We start from the raw sequence: 26,739 nt of genomic DNA, 5'->3' as shown, positions 1-26,739 counted from the left end.
ATGATGCCTAGGCTTGTTTCGAACTCCTGACTTCAAGTGATCTGCCACCTCGGCCTCCCAAAGTGCTAGGATTACAGGCATGAACCACCACACCTGGCCTTGGGTATGTTTTTATCAGCAGTGTGAAAATGGACAAGTACAATGTGTAAGCCAGACAATATAAGGTCTGCAAAACGCAGAATGTGAGGTACAGAAGGAATGTGTGTGGGGGCATTTGTGGGAGTACAACCTTCTGCTGGAGTTGATGCCTGAGCACCTTGATAGATGAACATGTCCCAGTGTGGCTAGGGTGGAAACAGCAGGTAATACTGGACAGAGGCATATAAGTACAGTTCTCCACCACTATACAGATGTCAAAACCCAGAGCCACACTACTAACAATTCAAGTTCCTTCTTCTTCTTCTTTTTTTTGAGACGATGTCTCACTCTGTCACCAGGCTGGAGTGCAGTGTCATGATCTCAGCTCACTGCAACCTCCACCTCCTGGGTTCAAGTGATTCTCGTGCCCTAGCCTCCCAAGTAGCTGGGATAACAGGTGTGCACCACCACACCTGGCAAGTTTTTTTGTATTTTTAGTAGAGATGGGATTTCACTCTGTTGGCCAAACTGGTCTCGAACTCCTGACCGCAAGTGATCCACCCGTCTTGGCCTCCCAAAGTGTTGGGATTACAGGCATAAGCCACCGCACCCGGCCCTAAAAATTCAAGTTACAAATTACAGTCAAGATTCAGAAAATTATCTAGTGACACCTTGCCCACTAGCCAAACGGTTATATTCCACAGAAGACACAAGGGTCTACACGAGGGGTCCCCAACCCCCTGGCCCCAGACCAGAACAGGTCCGTGGCCTGTTAGGAACTAGGACTCACAGCAAGAAGTGAGCAATGGGCCAGCAAAGCTGAGCTCTAACCCTATTGTGAACTGTGCATGCACCCTCCTTATGAGAATCTAATGGTAAATGTAATGTGCTTGAACCATCCTGGAACCATCCCCCAACAGCCCCCAGTCCCAGTCCTTGGAAAAATTGTCTTCCATGAAATCGGTTCCTGGTGCCAAAAAGGTTGGGGACTGCTAGTCTACACCACCAGTGAGATTTCTTCAAATCTACAGGTTTACTCGACCCTTCCTATGCCCCTGAAAGAGGGACTTGAGCTTCAATATCACGAGGTGACCAGGTATCTTTCAGCCTGGATGTGTCAGAGTTGACTAGCACCACATCTGTCTGGTGATCTGGGGCTACTGTAGGAGACAGTCATAAATCATAGCACTTTCTCTGGTTTCTCTCAACTCACAGGCTCAACAGAAAGCACTAGTACTGAAGATAATACAAGTTCTGCATCCACACCCAGTTCAAGTGACTCTTTTACCACTTTTAGTGGCTATGGGATATCAACCAGATTTACTACTGTAAAACCCATTGTCTCTGCCACCATCTCAGAGGGCTCGAAATATACAACCTTCCACAGCAGCCAAGGCTCCAGTCACACAACACTCTTCCCTCACAGCACCACAAGCTCAGGCATCACTGAAACATCTAAACACGTCCACAACAGCACTGGCTCAACACACACAACACTGTCCCCTGCCAGTTCCACAAGCGCTGGCCTTCAGGAAGAATCTGGAACTTTCCAGAGCTGGCCAAGCTCAAATGACACAACACCTTCACATCCTAGCACCACATCAGCCCCTGTTGAAGTATCTACAACCTACCACAGCAGACAGACCTCAATTACAACAACACAATTTTCTGCCAGCTCAAAAACCTTGGACCATGGTGAGGAATCAACAAAAGTCCACAGCAGCGCAGATGGAACTGGAACAACACTCTTACCTACCCGCTCCACAACCTCAGTTCTTGGAGAATACACAGTATCACCCATCAGTTCAGGCTCAACGGAAACAGCAATGTTAAGTGGCAGTACCACAACACCAGGCCTCAGTAAGAAACCTACCACCATCTACGGTAGCCCCAGAGCAGCAGACACAACACTTTCCCCTGCCAGCAAGACAAGCTCAGGCATCAGGGAAGAACTCACCACATCCCACAGCCGACCAGGCTCAATGCACACAACACTGTTACCTGCCAGTGCTACAACTTCAGGGCTCAGTGAGAAGCCTACAACCATCCCCAGCATGCCAGACTCAGTGCACACAACGCTGTTACTGGCCAGCACCACAACGTTAGGCCTCAGTGAAAAATCAACAACTTCCCACAGCAGTCCAGGCTCAATGGAGACAACACTCTTCCCTGAAAGCACTACAACCTCAGGACGCAGTGAAGAATCAACAACTTCCTACAGCAGCACAACTCACACACCATCACCTCCTAGAACCACATCTGCCCTTGTTAAAGAATCTTCAAGTTACCACAGTAACCTGGGCTCTCCTGCAACAAAACACTTCCCTGACAGCTCCACAACCTCAGGCCATAGTGAGGAATCAACAGCATCCCACAGCAGCCCAGACGCAATGGAAACCACATTCTTACCCAACCGCTCCACGGTCTCAGCTCTGCTTAGAGAATCTACAACCTCACCCATCAGTTCAGGCTCAGTGGAAACAACAATATTACCCGACAGTACCACAACACCAGGCCTCAGGGACAAATCGACCACTTTCCACAGTAGCCCCAGATCACCAGACACAACACTCTCACCTGGCAGCACGACAAGCTCATCTGTCAGTGAAGAATCCACCACCTCCCTCAGCCGACCAGGGTCAACGCACACAACGGCGTTCCCTGACAGCACCACCATACCAGGCCACAGTCAGGAATCGACAACTTCCCACAGCAGCCCAGGCTCAACTGACACAACACTGTTCCCTGGCAGGACCACAGCATCATCCCTTGGTCAAGAATCCACAACCTTCCACAGCAGCCCAGGCTCCACTCATACCACACACTTCCCTGACAACTCCACAACCTCAGGCCTCCTTGAAGCATCTACACCCGTCCACAGCAGCACTGGTTCACCATACAAAACACTGTCCTCTGTCCGATCTACAACCCATCAAGGGGAACCTACCACCCTCAGGAGCTGGTCAAGCTCAAATGACACTATGCCTACACCTCCTACTACCACATCAGCCTTTGCTGATGTATCTACATCCTACCAAAGCAGCCCGAGCTCAACTCCAACAACCCACTTTTCTCGAGGCTCCACAAGCTTGGGCCGTAGTGAGGAATCAACAATAGTCCACAGCAGCCCAGATGCAACTGGAACAACACCCTCACCCGCCCACTCCACAGCCTCAGGTCGTGGAGAATCTACAGTCTCACCCATCAGTCCAGTCGCAGCTGAAATAACAACATTACCTGGCAGTACCACAACAACAGGCCTCAGTGAGACATCTACCACCTTCCACAGTAGCCCCAGATCACCGACCACAACACTCTCACATACCAGCATGACAAGCCTTGGCGTCAGTAAAGAATCCACTACCTCCCATAGCCAACCGGGCTCAACTCACTCAACAGTGTCACCAGCCAGCACCACCATGCCAGGTCTCAGTGAGGAATCTACCACCATCTACACTAGCCCAGGCGCAACTGAAACCACAGTGTCCCCTGGCAGCAGCACAACCTCAATTCGTGGGGAAGAATCCACAACCTTCCACAGCCTGCCAGCATCAACTCACACAACACTGTTCACTGAGGTCACCACCACCTTGGGACACACTGTGAAATCTACAGCCTTCCCCGGCAGCCTTGTCTCCACCCAAACGGTGTTACCTGCCACCCTCACAACCACAGACCTCGGTGAGGAAACAACAACCTTCCCCAGCAGCTCAGGCTCAAGTGAAACAACACTGTCACCTGCCCGCTCCACAACCACAGGCCTTGTTGGACAATCTGCAACCTCACCCATGAGTCCAACCTCAACTGATACAACAACAACTTTATCTGGCATTACCACATCACCAAGCCTCAGTGAGAAATCTACCACCTTCTACGCTAGCCTCAGATCACCAGATGCAACACTCTCACCTGCAACCACAACAAGCTCAGGCGTCAGTGAAGAATCCAGCACATCCCTTAGTCAACCAGGCTCAAAGCACACAACAGCGTTCCCCGACAGCACCACCATGTCAGGCCTCAGTCAGGAACCTACAACTTCCCACAGCAGCCAAAGCTCAACAGACACATCACTGTCCCCTGGCAGTACCACAGCCTCATCCCTTGACCAAGATTTTACAACCTTCCCCAGCAGCCCAGGCTCCACTGAAACCACAGTCTCACCTGAAAACACCACAACCTCAGGCCTTGATGAAGCATCTACACCCATCCACAGAAGCACTGGCTCACGACACACAACACTGTCCCCTGCCAGCTCCACAAGCCCTCAGGGAGGCCTTCAGGGAGAATCTACCACCTTCCAGACCCACCCAGGCTCAACTCACACAGCACCTTCACCTCCTACCACCACAACTACACTTGTTGAAGAATCTCCTACCGCCAACAGCAGCCCGGGCTCAACTGCAACAACACACTTCCCTGACAGCTTCACAACCTCAGGCCATAGTGAGGAATCAACAGCATCCCACAGCAGCCCAGATGCAATGGAAACTACATTCTTACCCACCCGCTCCACGGTCTCAGTTCTTGTTGGAGAATCTACAACCTCACCCATCAGTTCAAGCTCAGTGGAAACAACAATGTTACCCAGCAGTAACACAATAGTAGGCCTCAGTGAGACATCGACCACTTTGCACAGTAGCCCCAGATCATCAAACACAACACTCTCACCTGGCAGTAGGAGAAGCTCAGGTGTCAGTGGAGAACCCACCACCTCCCTCAGCCAACCAGGGTCAATGCACACAACGGCGTTCCCTGACAGCACCACCATACCAGGCCTCAGTCAGGAATCTACAATTTCCCACAGCAGCCCAGGCTCAAGAAACACAACATTGTTCCCTGGCAGGACCACAGCATCATCCCTTGGTCAAGAATCCACAATCTTCCACAGCAGCCCAGGCTCCACTCACACCACACTTTTCCCTGACAACACCACAACCTCAGGCCTCGTTGAAGCATCTACGCCTGTCCACAGCAGGACTGGCTCAACACACACAACACTGTCCTCTGTCGGCTCTACAACCCATCAGGGGGGAGCTACCACACTTGCCAGCTGGTCAGGCTCAAATGACACTACACCTGCACCTCCTTCTACCACATCAACCTTTGTTGATGTATCTACATCCTACCAAAGCAGCCCGAGCTCAACGCCAACAACTCACTTTTCTGTCAGCTCCACAAGCTTAGGCCAGAGTGAGGAATCAACAATAGTCCACAACAGCCCAGATGCAACTGGAACAACACCCTCACCCTCCCACTCCACAACCTCAGGTCGTGGAGAATCTACAATCTCACCCATCAGTTCAGGCACAACTGAAATAAAAATGTTACCTGGCAGTATCACAACAACAGGCCTCAGTGAGACATCTACCACCTTCCACAGTAGCCCCAGATCACCGACCACAACACTCTCACCTGCCAGCATGACAAGCCTAGGCGTCGGTGAAGAATCCACCACCTCCCATAGCCAACTGGGCTCAACTCACTCAACAGTGTCTCTGGCCAGCACCACCACACCAGGCCTCAGTGAGGAATCTACCACCATCTACAGCAGCCCAGGCTCAACTGAAAACACAGTGTCACCTGACAGCAGCACAACCTCAATTAGTGGAGAAGAATCCACAACCTTCCACAACCGGCTAGCCTCAACTCACACAACACTGTTCACTGAGGACACCACCACCTTGGGACTCACTCAGGAATCCACAGCCATCCCTGGCAGCCTTGTCTCCACGCAAACGGTGTTACCTGCCACTCTCACAATCACAGACCTCGGTGAGGAACCAACAACCTTCCCCAGGAGCTCAAGCTCAAGTGGAACAACACTCTCAACTGCCCGCTCCACAACCTCAGGCCTTGTTGGACAATCTACAGTCTCACCCATGAGTCCAACCTCAACTGATACAACAACTTTACCTGGCATTACCACATCACCAAGCCTCAGTGAGAAATCTACCACCTTCTACACTAGCCCCAGATCACCAGATGCAACACTCTCACCTGCAACCACAACAAGCTCAGGCGTCAGTGAAGAATCCAGCACATCCCTTAGTCAACCAGGCTCAAAGCACACAAAAGCGTTCCCTGACAGCACCACCATACCAGGCCTCAGTCAGGAACCTACAACTTCCCACAGCAGTCAAAGTTCAACAGACACATCACTGTCCCCTGGCAGTACCACAACGTCATCTCTTGATCAAGATTTAACAACTTTCCCCAGCAGCCCAGGCTCCACTGAAACCACAGTCTCACCTGAAAACACCACAACCTCAGGCCTCGACGAAGCATCCACACCCATCCACAGAAGCACTGGCTCACGACACACAACACTGTACCCTGTCAGCTCCACAAGCCCTCAGGGAGACTTTCAGGGAGAATCTACCACCTTCCAGACCCACCCAGGCTCAACTCACACAGCACCTTCACCTCCTAGCACCACAACTACCCTTGTTGAAGAATCTACTAACGCCGACAGCAGCCCAGGCTCAACTGCAACAACACACTTCCCTGACAGCTCCACAACCTCAGGCCATAGTGAGGAATCAACAGCATCCCACAGCAGCCCAGACACAATGCAAAACACATTCTTACCCACGCGCACCACAGTCTCAGTTCTTGTTGGAGAATCTACAACCTCACCCATCAGTTCAGGCTCAGTGGAAACAACAATATTACCCGACAGTACCACAACACCAGGCCTCAGTGAGAAATCGACCACTTTCCACAGTAGCCCCAGATCACCAGACACAACACTCTCACCTGGCAGCACGACAAGGTCAGGTGTCAGTCAAGAATCCACCACCTCCCTCAGCCGACCAGGGTCAACGCACACAACGGCGTTCCCTGACAGCACCACCATACCAGGCTTCAGTCAGGAATCTACAACTTCCCACAGCAGCCCAGGCTCAACTGACACAACACTGTCCCCTGGCAGTACCACAGCATCATCTCTTGGTCAAGAATCCAAAACCTTCCATAGCAGCCCAGGCTTCACTCACACCACACTCTTCCCTGACAACACCACAACCTCAGGCCTCGTTGAAGCATCTACGCCCGTCCACAGCAGAACTGGCTCACCACACACAACACTGTCCCCTGTCGGCTCTACAACCCGTCAGGGAGAAGCTACCACCTTGCTGAGCTGGTCAAGCTCAAATGACACTACGCCTGCACCTCCTACTACCACATCTACCTATGTTGATGTATCTACATCCTACCATAGAAGCCCGAGCTCAACTCCAACAACCCACTTTTCTGTCAGCTCCACAAGCCTGGGCCGTAGTGAGGAATCAACGATAGTCCACAGCAGCCCAGATGCAACTGGAACAACACCCTCACCCTCCCACTCCACAACCTCAGGTCGTGGAGAATCTACAATCTCACCCATCAGTCCAGGCACAGCTGAAATAACAATGTTACCTGGCAGTACCACAACAACAGGCCTCAGTGATACATCTACCACCTTCCACAGTAGCCCCAGATCACCGACCACAACACTCTCACCTGCCAGTGCGACAAGCCTTGGCGTCAGTGAAGAATCCACCACCTCCCATAGCCAACCGGGCTCAACTCACTCAACAGTGTCACCAGTCGGCACCACCACGCCAGGCCTCAGTGAGGAATCTACCACCATCTACAGCAGCCCAGGCTCAACTGAAAACACAGTGTCCCCTGGCAGCAGCACGACCTCAATTCATGGGGAAGAATCCACAACCTTCCATAGCCTGCCAGCCTCAACTCACACAACACTGTTCACTGAGGTCACCACCACCTTGGGACTCACTCAGGAATCTACAGCTTTCCCCGGCAGCCTTGTCTCCACCCAAACGGTGTTACCTGCCACCCTCACAACCACAGACCTCGGTGAGGAACCAACAACCTTCCCCAGCAGCTCAGGCTCAAGTGGAACAACACTCTCACCTGCCCGCTCCACAACCGCAGGCCTTGTTGGACAATCTGCAACCTCACCCATGAGTCCCAGCTCAACTGATACAACAACAACTTTACCTGGCATTACCACATCACCAAGCCTCAGTGAGAAATCTACCACCTTCTACACTAGCCCCAGATCACCAGATGCAACACTCTCACCTGCAACCACAACAAGCAGAGGCGTCAGTGAAGAATCCAGCACATTCCTTAGTCAACCAGGCTCAAAGCACACAACAGCGTTCCCTGACAGCACCAGCATGTCAGGCCTCAGTCAGGAACCTACAACTTCCCACAGCAGCCAAAGCTCAACAAACACAACACTGTCCCCTGGCAGTACCACAGCCTCATCCCTTGATCAAGATTTTACAATCTTCCCCAGCAGCCCAGGCTCCACTGAAACCACAGTCTCACATGAAAACCTCACAACCGCAGGCCTCGGTGAAGTCTCTGCACCCATCCACAGCAGCAGTGGCTCACGACACACAACACTGTCCCCTGCCAGCTCCACAAGCCCTCAGGGAGGCCTTCAGGGAGAATCTACCACCCTCCAGAACCACCCAGGCTCAACTCACACAGCACCTTCACCTCTCAGCACCACAAATACCCTTGTTGAAGAATCTCCTACCGCCAACAGCAGCCCGGGCTCAACTGCAACAACACACTTCCCTGACAGCTCCACAACCTCAGGCCATAGTAAGGAATCAACAGCATCCCACAGCAGCGCAGACACAATGGAAACCACATTCTTACCCACCCGCTCCATGGTCTCAGCTCTTGTTGGAGAATCTACAACCTCACCTATCAGTTCAGGCTCAGTGGAAACAACAATATTACCTGACAGTACCACAACACCAGGCCTCAGTGAGAAATCGACCACTTTCCACAGTAGTCCCAGATCACCAGACACAACACTCTCACCTGGCAGCACGAGAAGCTCAGGTGTCAGTCAAGAACCCACCACCTCCCTCAGCCGACCAGGGTCAATGCACACAGCGGCGTTCCCTGACAGCACCACCATACCAGGCTTCAGTCAGGAATCTACAACTTCCCACAGCAGCCCAGGCTCAACTGACACAACACTGTTCCCTGGCAGTACCACAGCATCATCCCTTGATCAAGAATCCACAACCTTCCACAACAGCCCAGGCTCCACTCACATCACACTCTTCCCTGACAACACCACAACCTCAGGCCTCGTTGAAGCATCTACGCCCGTCCACAGCAGGACTGGCTCACCACACACAACACTGTCCCCTGTCGGTTCTACAACCCGGCAGGGGGAAGCTACCACCCTCGCGAGATGGTCAAGCTCAAATGACACTACGCCTGCACCTCCTACTACCACATCAACCTATGTTGATGTATCTACATCCTATCATAGAAGCCCGAGCTCAACTCCAACAACCCACTTTTCTGTCAGCTCCACAAGCTTGGGCCGTAGTGAAGAATCAACAGTAGTCCACAGCAGCCCAGATGCAACTGGAACAACACCCTCACTCACCCACTCCACAACCTCAGGTCGTGGAGAATCTACAATCTCACCCATCAGTCCAGGCACAGCTGAAATAACAATGTTACCTGGCAGTACCACAACAACAGGCCTCAGTGAGACATCTACCACCTTACACAGTAGCCCCAGATCACCGACCACAACACTCACACCTGTCAGCGTGACAAACCTAGGCGTCAGTGAAGAATCCACCACATCCCATAGCCAACCAGGCTCAACTCACTCAACAGTGTCTCTGGCCAGCACCACCACGCCAGGCCTCAGTGAGGAATCTACCACCATCTACAGCAGCCCAGGCTCAACTGAAACCACTGTGTCCCCTCGCAGCAGCACAACCTCAATTCGTGGGGAAGAATCCACAACCATCCACAACCGGCCAGCCTCAACTCACACAACACTGTTCACTGAGGACACCACCAACTTGGGACTCACTGAGCAATCTACAGCCCTCCCCGGCAGCCTTGTCTCCACCCAAACAGTGTTACCTGCCACCCTCACGACCACAGACCTCGGTGAGGAACCAACAACCTTCCCCAACACCTCAGGCTCAAGTGCAACAACCCTCCCACCTGCCCGCTCCACAACCTCAGGCCTTGTTGGACAATCTACAACCTCACCCATGAGTCCAACCTCAACTGATACAACAACAACTTTACCTGGCATTACCACATCACCAAGCCTCAGTGAGAAATCTACCACCTTCTACACTAGCCCCAGATCACCAGATGCAACACTCTCACCTGCAACCACAACAAGCTCAGGCATCAGTGAAGAATCCAGCACATCCCTTAGTCAACCAGGCTCAAAGCACACAAAAGCGTTCCCCGACAGCACCACCATGTCAGGCCTCAGTCAGGAACCTACAACTTCCCACAGCAGCCAAAGTTCAACAGACACAGCACTGTCCCCTGGCAGTACCACAGCCTCATCCCTTGATCAAGATTTTACAACCTTCCCCAGCAGCCCAGGCTCCACTGAAACCACAGTCTCACCTGAAAACACCACAACCTCAGGCCTCGATGAAGCCTCTACACCCATCCACAGCAGCACTGGCTCACGACACACAACACTGTCCTCTGCCAGCTTCACAAGCCCAGGCCTTCAGGGAGAATTTACCACCTTCCAAACCCACCCAGGCTCAACTCACACAGCACCTTCACCTCCCAGCACCACAACTACCCTTGTTGAAGAGTCTACTACCGCCGTCAGCAGCCCGGGCTCAACTGCAACAACACACTTCCCTGACAGCTCCACAACCTCAGGCCATAGTAAGGAATCAACAGCATCCCACAGCAGCCCAGACACAATGGAAACCACATTCTTACCTACCCGCTCCACGGTCTCAGCTCTTGTTGGAGAATCTACAACCTCACCCATCACTTCAGGCTCAGTGGAAACAACAATATTACCCGACAGTACCACAACACCAGGCCTCAGTGAGAAATCGACCACTTTCCACAGTAGTCCCAGATCACCAGACACAACACTCTCACCTGGCAGCACGACAAGGTCAGGTGTCAGTCAAGAATCCACCACCTCCCTCAGCCGACCAGGGTCAACGCACACAACGGCGTTCCCTGACAGCACCACCATACCAGGCTTCAGTCAGGAATCTACAACTTCCCACAGCAGCCCAGGCTCAACTGACACAACACTGTCCCCTGGCAGTACCACAGCATCATCTCTTGGTCAAGAATCCAAAACCTTCCATAGCAGCCCAGGCTTCACTCACACCACACTCTTCCCTGACAACACCACAACCTCAGGCCTCGTTGAAGCATCTACGCCCGTCCACAGCAGAACTGGCTCACCACACACAACACTGTCCCCTGTCGGCTCTACAACCCGTCAGGGAGAAGCTACCACCTTGCTGAGCTGGTCAAGCTCAAATGACACTACGCCTGCACCTCCTACTACCACATCTACCTATGTTGATGTATCTACATCCTACCATAGAAGCCCGAGCTCAACTCCAACAACCCACTTTTCTGTCAGCTCCACAAGCCTGGGCCGTAGTGAGGAATCAACGATAGTCCACAGCAGCCCAGATGCAACTGGAACAACACCCTCACCCTCCCACTCCACAACCTCAGGTCGTGGAGAATCTACAATCTCACCCATCAGTCCAGGCACAGCTGAAATAACAATGTTACCTGGCAGTACCACAACAACAGGCCTCAGTGATACATCTACCACCTTCCACAGTAGCCCCAGATCACCGACCACAACACTCTCACCTGCCAGTGCGACAAGCCTTGGCGTCAGTGAAGAATCCACCACCTCCCATAGCCAACCGGGCTCAACTCACTCAACAGTGTCTCCGGCCAGCACCACCATGCCACGCCTCAGTGAGGAATCTACCACCATCTACAGCAGCCCAGGCTCAACTGAAACCACAGCGTTTTCTCACAGCACCACAACCTCCATTCATGGTGAACAATCTACAGCTTTCCTTGGCAGCCCACGCTTCACCGAAATAGTGTTACCTGCCACCCTCACAACCACAGACCTCGGTGAGGAATCAACAGCCTTCCATAGCAGCTCAGACGCAACTGGAACAACACCCTTACCTCCCCACTCCACAACCTCAGCTCTCGTTGAAGAATCTACAACTTTCTACATGAGCCCATCCACTACTTACACAACCCTCTTTCCTGCCAGTTCCAGCACATCAGGCCTCACTGTGGAATCTACCACCTTCCACACCAGTCCAAGCTTCCCTTTTACAATTGCGTCTACTGAAAGCCTGCAAACCTTAGTGCCAGGTACTGCTCTTTCAATTTCATCCACATTTAGCTTCTTCTCCAGGCCTGTCCATGAGTCTTCTTCATCCATTACAAACTCTTGGTTCTTTTCCTCTATCTTCCACTTTACTTTGGTCTACTGACTATCCCGTTTCTGGGTTTGATACCACTTCCAGTGTTCATGTGCCATTCACTGGTCCCCACACATCTATGATGACAATCTCTCCTTCCTCTATGACTCCAGGGTGGGGTTGCTGTTTTGTTGTTTGTTTGTTTGTTTTTGCATCCTTCTATGAACCCCTTCTCTGTGTTTCTTTCTTTCTTTTTTTTTTTTTTTTTTTGAGACAGAGTCTTGCTCTGTTGCCCAGGGTGGAGTGCAATGGCACGATCTTGGCTCACTGCAACCTCTGCCTCCTGGGTTCAAGCCATTCTCCCGCCTCATCCTCCCGAGTGGCTTAGATTACAGGTGCCCACCACCACACCGAGCTAATTTTTATATTTTTAGTAGAGACGAGTTTTTACCATGTTGACCAGGCTAGCTGCAAGCTCCTGACCTCATGTGATCCACCCACCTCAGGCTCCCAAAGTGCTGGGATTACAGGCGTGAGCCACCGCGCCCGCCCGCCTTCTCTCTGTCGTCATGAGAATCTGCATCTTCTTTGGTCTCCTGTGGTTCTGTTTCACATTTCCTACTCTTGCTCCTTGCTGTTTCAGGTGATCCCAGGGGTAGAGTTGTCCTCTTTTCATACATGAGTGCTTTTTTCAGAGCTGGACCTGTTGTATCTTTTGTTTCCTTACTGTCTGCTGTTCCTCCTCACTTTCTTACTATCTCCCAGGGATGGGGGTGGCAGCAGAGGCATCTTCGTCGCTGCATGGTCATCTGGCACCATCCTCCTCTCCAGTGTGATGCTGAATGACTGGACCTGGAATGGGAGTGCGTGTTTTTGCCCTTTGGGCTCCCGTGGTGACTGCTGTGGATTCTCTTTCTACACAGGGTCATGCCAGGAAGGACAAATCTGGAATGGAAAACAATGCGTCTGTCCCCAAGGCTACGTTGGTTACCAGTGCTTGTCCCCTCTGGAATCCTTCCCTGTAGGTAATGACCTTTTCTGAGACCTGCAGCTCTTTGCAGGGCCTTTGACCCCTGAAAACAGCATGGCAGTGTTGGATCAACCACTGCCTCACTTGCAGGTGGAGGAGGTGTGACTCTTCCCAGCAACACTGTAGGGAGAGCATGAACCTTCTACCTCTGCCTTCAGGGACAAAAGTAGAAGGTAGAAAAATGGGGTGGTCGATTTTTTTTTAATTTTTAATTTTTGGGGATACATAGTAGATGTATATATTTATGGAGCATACATGAGATGTCTTGTTACAGGAATGCAACGTGTAATAATCACAGCATGGAAAATGGGGTGCCCATTCCCTCAAGCATTTAATCTTTATGTCACAAACAATCCAATTGTGCTATTTTCGTTATTTTATTTTATTTTATTTTATTTTTTCATTTTTTGAGAAAGAGTCTCACTCTGTCTCCCAGGCTGGAGTGTGGTGGCACGATCTTGGCTCACTGCAACCTTCACCTCCTGGATTCAGGCAGTTCTCCTGCCTCAGCATCCTGAGTAGTTGAGATTACAGGCATGGGCCATCATGCCCAGCTAATTTTTGTATTTTTAATAGAGACGGAGTTTCACCATATTGGCCAGGCTGGTCTGGAACTCCCGATCTTAGGTGATCTGCCTGCCTCGGCCTCCTAAAGTGCTGGGATTACAGGCATGAGCCATCGTACCCAGCTATTTTAGTTATTTTTAAATGTACAATTAAATTCTTATTGACTATAGTCACGCTGTTGTGTTAAATAGCAGGTCTTACTCATTCTTTCTAACTATGCATTTTTTGTACCCATTAACCATGCCCACCTCCATCTCACCGCCACCCCACTACCCTTCCCAGCCTCTGGTAACCATCCTTCTACTCTGCCTCCATGAGTTCAATTGTTTGGACTTTTAGATTCCACCAGTAAGTGAGAACATGCAATGTTTGTCTTTCTGTGCCTGGCTTATTTCACTTAACAATGACCTCCAGCTTCATCCATGTTGTTCAATTGACAGGATCTCATTCTTTTTAATGGCTGAATAGTACTCCATTGTGTATATGTACCAGGTCTTCTCTATACATTCATCTGTTGATGGACACTCGGGTTGCTTCTAAGTCTTGGCTATTGTGAACAGCAACAAACATGGGAGTGCAGAGATCTCTTCGATGTACTGATTTCCTTTCTTTTGGATATATACCCAGCAGTGGGATTGCTGAATTGTATGGTAGCTCTATTTTTAGTTTTAGGAATCTCCCTTTCTTTTGAGATAGGGTCTCACTCTGTGGCCCAGGCTGGAGTGCAGAGGTGCAGATCATAGTTCACTGCAGCCTTGAACTCCTGGGCTCAAGTTATCCTCCAGCCTCAGCCTCCTGAGTAGCTGGGACTACAGGTGTGCACCACCACGCCTGGCTAATGTTTTTACTTTTGTGGAGACAGGGTCTCACTTTGTTGCCCAGGCAGGTCTTCCCATCTCCCCAATGCACTGGGATTACAGGTGTGAGCCACAGCACCTGGCCCAGGGCCCTTTCCATTAGCTCACCTGTCCCTCTCATCAGAGGGCTTCTGTACTTAGTACTGTCCCTTCCCCTCCTGGCCACTGGCTCCTAAGGGTTTTGGGAGACAGGCAACAGAAGTCTCAGTGACCCCCACCTTCCTCTTAAGTTTCCTTCACCTGCAAGACACCCACAGGCAGAGACTGTATCAATACTTGAGGACATTATTGGGAGGTCGCTGTCTCACGCATACCATGGCCTTTTCCCACAGAAACCCCGGAAAAACTCAATGCCACTTTAGGTATGACAGTGAAAGTGACTTACAGAAATTTCACAGAACAGATGAATGACTCATCCTCCCAGGAATACCAGAGCTTCACTAACCTCTTCAAGAATCAGGTAAGACCAGGGCACACCCAGACATCCCAGGGTGATGTCCCACATGAGAGGAAATTGGGGAGTGCACCCTGACTTAGTGATCTGAGTTCTGCTCATGAGCCCCCTCCCTACCAGTCTCCCTAAGTCTTGAAAGGAGGTCCTCTGAGAGTTTCCAGCCTTCAGCCCCACATGACCCACATTATGGCAGAGGGAGCTTCCTGGGGTGGTGGTTCTTCCTATGGGATCTTACGTGGGCTCCACAGAAGGGTGCCTAGGGCTGCCTCGAGACGGGGAACAGGAGAGTCTTCACGCTGTAGCTCTGTGTGACCTTCACTGCCTTGTTTCTTTCAGATGGATGTCGTTTTGACGGGCGACGATCTTCCACAGTATAGAGGGGTGAACATTCGGAGATTGCTGTGAGTATATTGGGGGGCAGATTTATAGATGTGGGGAAATCCTCCTTGTCCCTGCTTTCCTGCCTCCTCCTATCATGAATGGCTAGAATGTCAATACCTGGTTGGGTCAGAGAGGACTGCAGCCGCTAGGTAAGTGCGGGGGGCTGTGAGACCATTCATTCTTCATTCATTCATCCAGTCAACATACATTTGTTGAAAGCCAACCCCCTGCTGGGTGCTGGGAACACAGCAGTCCCGTTTTCCTGGAGCTCAGAGTGGCAGAACACAGACGGAAAAGTGGCTGTGCAGTCTGCTTAGAGTTACAGTGAGGGGCACACAGGGTGCCCTGGGAGAGGTCCCAAAAGCAAAGCTTGGTGAGGCAGAGGGAATTCTTTCTGGGAAAACTGGCAACAGGCTGGGCGTGGTGGCTCATGCATGTAATCTCAATGCTTTGCGAGGCCAAGGTGGGAGGAGCACTTCAGGCCAGGAATTAGAGACTAGCCTGGGCAACATAGCGAGACCCCATCTGTACAAAAAAAAAAAAAAAAAAGTAACAGCAAAACTGAGGCTTGAAGCATGAGGAGGAATGATCCAGAGAGGGGGAAGGGAAGGAGAGGCAGTTGCAGCAGCGGGAATCAGTGAGAAGGAGCCCAGACAGGAGAGAGAGGAGGGCAGATTCCAGGAACCTAAAGACGCTCGGAACAGCTGGGTGCTTAAGAGCAAAGGAGCAGTAACTGGGCAGGAGGTTGGAAAGATGGCTCATGCCAAGTTAGTCAGACTTTCGGCATCAGCAGTGTAGGCCCACAGTGGATAGTGTCTAGTCTGCAGAGTAGACAGCTCAGTCTGGCTGTAGGATGGAGATTGCATAAGCAGAAGTCTGTACTGGAGATGATGGTGGCCTACACCAGATAGGTGACAGTATAGGAGCAAACGGGTCCAGTGTGAAAGGTCTTTGGGAGGCAGGATCAGCAGACCATGGAATTTGCTGTGGGAGAGGAGGGAGAGAAGAATGAGGAATGAGGGCAGATTTCTGGGCTGCTGGAGGTGTGGGGTGCCCTGTGCTGGGTCAAGGAATGTCATGAGAGGTAGAATGGGGGAAGGAGGTAATGAGTTTGGTGTGCACCATGTCAACTTTCAAGTGCCCAGGGCCCAGCCACATGGAGTAGTTGCATGATACAGCAGTGGAATATGCCCTAAAGAGTCTTATTTTGGGGGGATCGAGGGGCAGGGTCTTGCTCTCTTGCCCAGGCTGGAATGCAGTGGCATAATCACGACTCATTGTAGGCTCAACCTCTCAGGTTCAAGCAATCCTCCCATCTCAGTCTCTTGAGTAGCTGGGACTACAGGCCTGTGCCATCATGCTTGGCTAATTTTTGTAATTTTTTTGTTTTGCTTTTTCTGAGACAGAGTCTTGCTCTGTCTCCCGGGCTGGAGTGCAGTGGTGCAATGTCGGCTCACTGCAGCCTCCTTCTTGCAGGTTCAAGTGATTATCCTGCCTTAGCTTCCCAAGTAGCTGGGACTACAGGCACATGTCACCACACCTGGCTAAATTTTGTATTTTTAGTAGACACACAGTTTCACCATGTTGGCCAGGCTGGTCTTGAACTCCTGACCTCAAGTCATCTGCCCGCCTTGGCCTCCCAAAGTGCTGGGATTACAGGTGTAAGCCACGCCTCTGACCTAATGTTTGTAATTTTTGCAGAGATGGGGTCTTGCTATGTTGCCCAGGCTGGTCTCAAACTCCTGGGTTCAAGTGATCCTCCCGCCTCGGCCTCCCAAAGTGCTGAAATACAAGCGTGAGCCACCATGCCCAGCCTCTAAAGGGTCTTATGAGAGACACGGGCATTGGTATCCCCAGATGGATGTCGCTGGAAGTCCTGGGAGTGGGATGAGATGGCCCAGGTTGGGGGTGAGGGAGGGTCATAGCACAAAACGAGGGTCTCCCAGGAATGAAGCTGGAAAGCAGCAACATTTAAGATCTAGCCAGAGCCCCCAGTGGAGAGTGGAAAGAGGCAAACAGAGGAGTGGGAAGGGTGCCTCAAGAGTGCCGTGTCCTTGCAGCAGGGAAGAGAGGGTCCCGGTGCCCCAACCTTGTCCCTGGCTCAGCATTGGCACCCTGGTCTTTCTCTCCATTTTGGCTCAGGATTTTTTTTGTTCAAGTCCTCCTGAGTCCTACTACTGACTTATCTTTCAAAATGACAGTGACAGGTGACTTGCCTTGCCTCAAGACCTCTCCCCTCAGTTGCATCATTGGCTATTGAAGAAGTAACTTCTAGGTTATAAACTTACCTTTCTTTTTCTTTCTTTATTTTTAAAATTTTAAAATATGGGGTCTTGCTCTGTTGCCAGAAGTGCAGTGGTGCAATCATAGCTCACCGCAGCCTCAAACTCCTGGGCTCAAGTGATCCTCCTGCCGCAGCCTCCTGAGTAGCCGGGACTACAAGTGTGCACCACCTTGGCTGGCTAATTTCTGTATCTTTTGTAGAGATGGTGTCTCACCATGTTGCCCAGGCTGGTCTTGAACTCCTGGCCTCAAGCAATCCTCCTACCTTGGCCTGCCAAAGTGCTGGGATGATAGGCATGAGCCACCTCACTTCCTGCCCTGTTCTTCCTTTTTAAGGCTAAATAATATTCCACAATAGACCACATTTTGTTTCTCCATTTGTCTGTTGATGGACCCTTGGTTTGCTTCCACCTTTTGGCTATGGTAAATAATGCTACTGAAAACACGAGGGTACAAATATAAATTCAAGACCTGCTTTCAGTTATTTTGTATATATACCCAGAAGTAGAATTGCTGGATCATGCATTAATTCTATTTTACATTTTTTGAGGAACTCCATACCGTTTTCCATAGCAGCTGCACTATTTTACTTTCGCATCAACAGGACACAGGGATTCAAATTTCTCCACCTGTTCATCCAAGAGCCTCTATTTTGCGAGAGATGAATTTCACTCATTGGCATTTATTGTGATCACTGATATATTTGAGATCTTGAATTGTTTTGCTCTCGTCCCTCTGTCTGGGTGGTCAGCTGCTGGGGGGAAGACTCTGTATTCTTTCTCACCTGTGGGGCACATGGCTGCTTCATCTCCCATTACCCCTCTGGGTGCTTGGTCTCCACTTGCTGGCTGGGTGGTGACACGGGTAACTGATGAAACAATTCCCACTTCCAGCAACGGTAGCATCGTGGTCAAGAATGATGTCATCCTGGAGGCAGACTACACTTTAGAGTATGAAGAACTGTTTGAAAACCTGGTAGAGATTGTAAAGGCCAAGATTATGAATGAAACCAAAACAGTTCATGATCCTGATTTCTGCAGAGGTAGGCTCACCTAAAACCCCTTGACACCTATGGGCGTCTTGGAGATCGTGACCTCGATCTCTCCCTCCCCTATCTCTTCTTTCTTCTGGACTCCCAAGACTCCTGCCACAGGAACCCAGAAGCCAGGCCCAGGATGCCTTCCCCAGATCCCAAAGCCGCTCCCAACAGCCTCCTGTCGGTCCCAGGCTGAGGCTGTCATATCCCCATTTGAGCCTCCTCATAAGCCCAGCTGCGTGTCTAGGGTGGGCAAAGACCCCACGGGTACTGGCCCACGGGAGGGCATAGTAAAGAAGAAGAGAGAGGCCTGGCTACCCCCAGGGAGGCAGAGGGAAGTGTCTCTGTTCCATCTTCCTTCCTATCCACTCTCAGCAGAGGCCATACTGTGCTATAGTGAAGAGGACACTTTCGTGGATTCATCGGTGACACTGGGCTTTGACTTCCAGGGTAAGCAGCTGTGTGGAGTGTGGGCACTAAGAGTGGGGGCTGGGGTGCTTTGGCCAGGCTCATGCGTGCTGCCCGCCCCTCTCCCCCAGAGCAATGCACCCAGAAGGCTGCCAAAGAATATGCCCAGTTCTACTATGCGGATGTCTTGGATGGGAAGCTGGCCTGTGTGAACAAGTGCACCAAAGGAACGAAGTCCCAAATGAACTGTAATCTGGGCGTGTGTCAGCTGCAACGCAGTGGCCCCCGCTGCCTGTGAGTGTCCCCACAAGCCCAGCGCCTACTCTGTCCTGGTGGTAGGGCCCTCCCCCTCCCCAGCAGTCACCCACAGGGTGGAGGGATTGAGTAGAACTTGGCAGGTGCCTCCTCCCCACTCCTGGACATCCCTCTCCCCTGTATCCTCATCCCCACCCCCCACACCCACAAGAGTGAGGAGTAGGAGTAGATTATAGACACAGAGGTCCCAGAGCTGGGCAATCCCTTCCTGAGAAAGTTCAAGCTATCAAGTTCCAAATCTATCTCTATCTCTATCGGTGTCTGTATCTCTACCTCTATCTATCTATATTGTTAATTTCCCTTACGTCATCCCAGCCATGCTGTCATGGTTACCTCTAGCTGCAGCCAGAGCACTAAGTCCATAGACCATAAATTAAAGTGCAAAATAAAAAACACGATAACAGGTCCATTTAGGTGGCAGACGATTAGAGATTAGATGGGTGAATGGCATGTGTCTGGGACGAGACACCCAACACTCTCGGGTCCCCCGAGCCCTAGTCATTTCAATTCCTGATCTGCAGTCTCCAGGTCCCCCCAACTCCTTCAGTGCCCATCAGCCTGAGGAAGTCAGGGACCCAGGCTCTCTGGGGGCTGAGCTCCAGCCCTTGGAGTGAGGGAGATCTGGTTTCCTGTGTTTAGGAGAGTGGGTTTGCCCTTGGGATATTGGATGTGAGAGATCCTGGGGGGTCAGCCTGAGTTTGTCTGTGTCCCCAGGTGCCCAAATACGGACACACACTGGTACTGGGGAGAGACCTGTGAATGGAACATCGCCAAGAGCCTCGTGTATGGCATCGTGGGGGCTGTGGTGGCGGTGCTGCTGCTCTCATTGATCATCCTGGTCATCTTATTCAGCCTATCCCAGAGAAAACTGCACAGGTGAGCTTGTGAGGCCAGCACCGCAGGCCCAGAGACAGGGGACAGACCCTGGGGCAGCCACTGTCTGAATGTCCTAAGGCTCTGCTCCTTCCAGGCCAATAGTCAGAGAGGTCGGCTGAGGCCAGACGGGGTGCCCAGACCCTCCCAGCCCTGGGTACAGCAAAGGGCGGCCTTCCTATAAGATATATCAATTTGGCAGACTGTTTTAGTTCATTTTCTGCTATTATAACAGAATACCACCACTGGGTAATTGTAAACAGTAGAAGTTTATTTGGCTCACAGTTTTGGAGGTGGGAAGTCCAAGATCAAGGGGCTGCATCTGGTCAGGACTTTCTTGCTGCATCACAGCATGGAAAGAAGGCAGTCTGCATCACATGGACAGAGAGGAAGAGAGGGCTGAACTCACTTTTTTTTTTTTTCCTTAAGAGACAGGGTCTTGCTCTCACCTTGGAGTGCAGTGGCATGACCTCGACTCACTGCAACCTCTGCCTCCTGGGTTGAAGCGATTCTCGTGCCTCAGCCTCCTGAGTAGCTGGAATTACAAGTGCATTCCACCATGCCTGGCTAATTTTTGTATTTTTAGTAGAGATGGGGTTTCACCATGTTGGCCAGGCTGGTCTCGAACTCCTGACCTCGAGTGATCCACACACCCTGGCTTCCCAAAGTGCTGGGATTACAGGTGTGAGCCACTGCACCCGGCCCTAAATTTAATTTAATTTAATTTAATTTAATGTTTTGTAGAGATAGGGTCTCACTATATTGCCCAGGCTGGTCTGAAACTCCTGGCCTCAAGCAGTCCTCTCACCTCAGCCTCCAAAGTTGTTGGGATTACAGGCGTGAGCTGCCGGCCCCCGGCTGTCTGAACTCGCTTTTATTACACACCCACTTTCGAGATAATGACATTAATCCATTCACGAGGACAGCACCTTCATGACCTAATCACGTCTTCAAGGTCCTACCTCTCAGCTTTGCTGCGTTGGGGGTTAAATTTCCAATGCATGAACTTTAAGGGACACGTTCAAACCATAACACAGAGACTGGAAACAGAAGCTTATGTGTGGAAATTAGACTATGTAATGACATTCCCCGTGGTTAGTTATCACTCACCTGGCCACCACAGAGCATGGCACCACATGGGGAAGCTGAGATGGAGCATCTGGGTCTCGCTTTTCCCAGCTGTAAAATGGGATAAGATGCACCTGTGAAGGTTGCTGGGAAACCCTGGCACAGTACTTGGCCCGAAGTCGGCAATTGAAGGGAGCTACCCTATGCCCCCATCTCACGGATATGGAAACTGAGGCCCACTAAAGGGAGTGAGGGGCAGCCGGGAGGCCTGGCCAGTGCCTGCCTTGGAAGAGGGGAAGCCATGGTGATGCTACCTTTTGTTCTCTGCCATCATCGCTGCCGTCTCTGACTTGGGGTGTGGCTGTGACTGTCCCCTCAAGGGAAGCTGAAGGTCTGGGTCCACCAAGTCCCTCCTCAGCCTCCTTGACTACAGCTGCTCACAGCATTTCTGTCTGCAGGCAACAGTATGATATGCCTCAAGAGTGGCGAAACGAAGGCACCCCTGGCACCTTCCAGAAGACGGCCATCTGGGAAGGTACCTCTAGTTAAGGGCAAGGGGATGAGCAGAGCTGGAGGGTGAAGAAAGACAGGGCGGTGCCTGTGCCTGTGGGGGTGACGTGGGGTCCTGCCCCCCTTCACGGTGGCTGTGGCTGACAGCCCGTTCCCCCCGCTGCAGCCCCGGACCCAAACACCACCCCTGCTGTGTGCAAGGGTGCAGGAGTGGTTGAGAACCAGATCCTGTCCCTAGAGACCAACTCAGTGAGGGCATCCAATGCACACTCAGCTAAGCAGGGTGATAGGGCCATTCCCAGGGCAGAGGGAGCAGAGGGGAGAACCTGACCCAGCCTGGGTGGGGATGGGGGATCAGATAAGCCCCGAGGTGAGACTAATTCTTGAGCAGGTGGGTAAGCAGGTGCGCTTCCTCCTTCAACAGAGGGGGAGCCCAGTACAGGGAGGCCTTATCCCAGTGAGGATAAGGGAAAGGGCACCCCAGGTGGGGGGACTGCATGAGAAACCCTGCAGTTGGGAAAGAGCTTGCTTTTGGTGGGGAAGGGAAGGCAGGTCAATCTCACAAAAAGTGAGGGATGTGAGGTTGGCAGGGCTTCAGGAATGGGGTGGGGGGTTGAGGGGCTTTGGCGCCCCCCCCACTTTGTTTTTTTGAGACGGAGTCTCGCTCTCTGGCCCAGGCTGGAGTACAGTGGCGTGATCTTGGCTCACTGCAACCTCTGTCTCCCAGGTTCAAGCGATTCTCCTGCCCTCAGCCTCCCTAGTAGCTGGGATTACAGGCATGCCACCACACCCAGCTAATTTTTGTATTTTTAGTAGAGATGGTAGAAACAGGGTTTCATCATGTTGGCCAGGCTGGCCTCGAACTCCGGACCTTAGGTGATCCACCCGCCTTGGCCTCCAAAGTGCTAGGATTACAGGCGTGAACTACCATGCCCGGCCACATTTTGAATTTTTTTTTACTCAAAAGGCCATTCTGGGAGCACTAAAGCAGGGAGACCAGGTGGAGGAAGTAAGGCTGAGGGGTGGGGGAGGAAGAGGAGACACAGCCTGGTAGAGGTGAGGCTGAGGGGGTGGTGGAGGTGAGGTTGAGAGGGTGGGTGAGGGAGAGGGAGTGAGGGAGGATTTCCAGGATTGTCTGAGCTGACCCTTGGGCCCCGATGGATGGGGGAGAAGCAGCCGGTGGGGCACACTGAGTTGGGGGGCTGGTGGGTGCTGAGGGGAAGGCTGCAAGGCTGGTGCCTGTCTGAAGCTCCGGGAGGGGTCTGCAGCCTGAACCACGGACTGGAATAGAGATTTGTCCATTCGTCCGGGAGAATGCAGAGTGAGAAGTGAGGAGGGTGAAAGTGGAACCCCCCGCCCCGGGGAGCCACCGCAGACGGACAGGTAGGGCATGAGGACCCCGACCTCGAAGGAGGCAGGAAAAGAGGGGTCAGAGGTGCAGGGTGAGTCCCAGAGTCAAGAGAGTGAGTGGTTCTGCGGGACCAGGAAGTAAGTGATCGCTGTGCTCCGGGAGGATGCTGGAAGCAGATTCCAAGCGCAGCGCTTTTGCTTGCTATGGCTACCGTTGCTATGAGGGAGTGCGGCCCTGCTGACCCAGAGCCAGCCCTGCCTCCCGCTCCACTCAGACCTCATCCCTGAGTCCAGGGCTGCACGCACGCTCCTCTGTGGCCCAGGCTACCACCCCGTGCATGTGAGGGAGTTCTGCTCCGCTCCCTCCTGTTCCAGGGTCCAGCGGGCGGCTCCCCAGGCAGGCTCGGCACTTATCCGCTGCCCAGTGATGCAGGGGCGGAGGGGTGGTCGGCAGTAGGAAAGGGTGTAGGGTAAATGCCGGGCTGACTCTTTTGCTGGAAGAAATCCCCACTGCCCCGGAGTCCTCCCTCCCACCCACCCCCCACCAAGGCTCCCATCACTCAGCACCGCCTCTCCCTACAGACCAGAATCTGAGGGAGAGCGGATTCAGCCTCGAGAACGCCTACAACAACTTCCGGCCCACCCTGGAGACTGTTGACTCAGGCACAGAGGTGACTCAGCTGCGAGCTGCCCCCACCTTCTGAGGCTGCTCCACTTCCTCTGGGGTTCCCTCCCTCCCCCTGGGACTCCCTCCCTCCCCCTGGGACTCCCTCCTCCTCCTGGGGATGCCTCCTACCCCCAGGGCTCCCTCCTCCCCCTGGGGCTCCCCGTTTCCCGGGTCTGCCCCTTGGCCTCACCTCTTCTCTCCCGCCCCCCAGCTCCACATCCAGAGGCCGGAGATGGTAGCATCTGCTGTATGAGCCAGTGGGGGCCTCCCACCCTCATCTATCTCTGGACAGGAGAGCGGCACACACAGAGCCCACCACAGACCGCAGTCCCCCGGGGTTGGTCAAGAGGAGACTGAAGTCCGGCCCTGAAGCCGGTCCTGATCAGAGCTGACAGACTTGGCCAGTCCAGGGCCTGTGCTCCTGCTGGGGGCTATGAGGCCTTCCATCCAGGAGCCCCCAGACTCCCAGAAGCCTCAGCACCCCTGTCTCCTCCTGGGTGACTCCCCACTCTGGAATTTCCCTACCAATAAAAGCAAATCTTAAAGCTCAGAATGTGAAGTGAGAGGTTTCCTTCCCCTCTTTCTGCAGTGGGGGTCAGGTGGGGGGTCAGAGTCCTCCCAGGACTGGCTGCTGAATCGGTCATGGAACAAACGCTCTGGGCCCCTTCCTGTGTCCTGGCAGGGAGCCCCCTCCCCTGCTCCAGTCAGGACAGGGCTAGGCCTGCCCCTGCTGAGGTCCCTGTGGCAAAAAAGCCTAAGGTCAGGTTCTGGGGACAGGAGAGGACCTCAGGTTCAACCCCAGTTGGCCAGGGAGTGAGCACTTGGCTCTGTTGGGCTTGCACAGGGCAGGGTCACTCCAGATGGCCCTGGGAGCCGTGCTTACCTCGGAACCCACAGACCGGACCCAACAACTCCCTGGCCCAGGCATGGCCATGTCTTCAGGGCATACTTATAGGACAATAAGAAGGGTTATTTTATTTATTTATTTTTTCTGAGACAGAGTCTTGCTCTGTCGCCCAGGCTAGAGTACGGTGGCATGATCTTGGCTCACTGCAACCTCTGTCTCCCAGGTTCAAGCGATTCTCCTGCCTCAGCCTTCTGAGTAGCTGGGATTACAGGTGCCTGCCACCATGTCTGGCTGATTTTTGTATTTTTAGTAGAGACAGGGTTTCATCATGTTGGCCAGGCTGATCTGAGACTCCTGATCTCAAGTGATCTGCCCTTGTCAGCCTCCCAAACTGCTGGGATTACAGGTGTGAGCCACCATACCCGGCCAATAAGAAGGGTTAGAAAAGAGACAAAGGGGGTGTCCCTGCTAGGGGTTAGGGTCAAATGCAGGCGGTTCCCTCCTTTCCCAGCTCAGGCCCGGCCCCTCTTGCCCATCTCCCACCACCCATGGTGCGGGAGTCTCATCAGTTCCCCCCTGGCTCCTGCAGGCCCCCTGGGCTGCCCCTCTATTGGGGTGATAAAGCTGATAACCCTCATGCCTATGAGCTGCTGGGCCAGGGAGAGGCACCCCCTCCCTCTGCCCTTTGGCCTGAAACAGGCCCTGCGCCCCAAGTCATGAGGGAAGCTTCCAGACTGACTCAGGCTCAGGCTGGCCCCTGGTCCCCAGTGTCTCAGGGACCAAAGGTCTCTGGCACCCATTTATTTATGAGTTTCTTTCTCTGAGGCTCATTTTGCCAGCTCCTCCCGGGGTAACGGGTAAGTCAGACATGCTCGGAGCTCCGATGCCGAGGCCAGGGACCATGGCGCTGTGTCTGCTGACCTTGGTCCTTCCGCTCCTGTCCCCACAAGCTGCTGCAGAGCATGGTAAGTGACCCCCAAGCCCTGCTGCCCACGAGGCCCCCATCCCAGGGGCCAGCCTGCTCTGTCTGCCCATCCCCGAGAGAGGGCTGCCTCCAAGGCACCAATGAGGGGGGCCCTCTGCCTGGAGCTCAGCCCTGTGCCCAGGCAGACTTCTCTTCTCTCCCTTGGACTTCTCTTCTCTCCCCAGCAAGCTTTGGCGGGAAGAGCCAGGGCATTGGAGCCTTGTCCAGTTGAGGGTCTCTGAGCTTTAGTTTGCCCTTCTGAGCCTCAGACTCCCCTCCAGAAAATAAGAATAATAACACCTGCTTTTCAGGGCTGCTGCTAGGACTGACAACAGCCACCCCCAGGCATGATCCCTGGCACAAGACTGATGCTCAACCCATGTTAGGGTCTGTCCTTACCCAGTGAATGTTCCCGCTAACTCCCTGTCACCTCCCACACCAGCACACCCTGCTGTGTGCCCCGGGGAATGTTTCCGGGATAAACACACGGGCACAAAATGGGGTTTCAGGAGCCCCAGATTCTAATCCTGCCATGAACCAGCTATGCACCCTGGGGCTGCTCAGTTCATCTCCCGTCTCAGTCTCCCCAAAAGACAAGGCATTAGGACCTCTGAGGATCATTCCAGCTCAGCTGCTTTGGGCTTCTTGGTCATGGGGACCCAGGGACTCAGGGCAGGAGGGATAACTGTGGTTCCAGTTGGACCCTCCTGAAGTGTCCTCTGCCCCTCACCAGCCCCCAGAGAAGGGCGCAGGGGAACCAAGACAGAAACTGGACCCATAGACCTCAGGGTCCCTGC

General features: G+C 52.7%; 1 protein-coding gene across 1 annotated transcript; it reads left to right on the top strand.

Annotated features, from left to right (window-relative positions):
* The first annotated feature begins 128 nt into the window (after positions 1-128).
* MUC12 (mucin 12, cell surface associated) lies at positions 129-24,681 on the top strand. The gene is made up of 14 exons (XM_025379357.1): positions 129-145; positions 1,376-1,849; positions 2,183-4,864; positions 11,705-12,282; positions 13,256-13,357; positions 15,119-15,246; positions 15,577-15,641; positions 18,798-18,946; positions 19,319-19,390; positions 19,480-19,642; positions 20,378-20,539; positions 22,063-22,139; positions 24,047-24,135; positions 24,343-24,681. The coding sequence occupies exons 1-14, from the start codon at positions 129-131 to the stop codon at positions 24,382-24,384; spliced, it is 4,800 nt and encodes a 1,599-aa protein (XP_025235142.1). The 3' UTR covers positions 24,385-24,681.
* The last annotated feature ends 2,058 nt before the right edge of the window (positions 24,682-26,739 follow it).

This window comes from Theropithecus gelada, chromosome 3 (assembly GCF_003255815.1).
Source record: "Theropithecus gelada isolate Dixy chromosome 3, Tgel_1.0, whole genome shotgun sequence".
Classification (NCBI taxonomy): Eukaryota; Metazoa; Chordata; class Mammalia; order Primates; family Cercopithecidae; genus Theropithecus; species Theropithecus gelada.
This window is presented reverse-complemented; position numbering and strand designations above follow the sequence as displayed.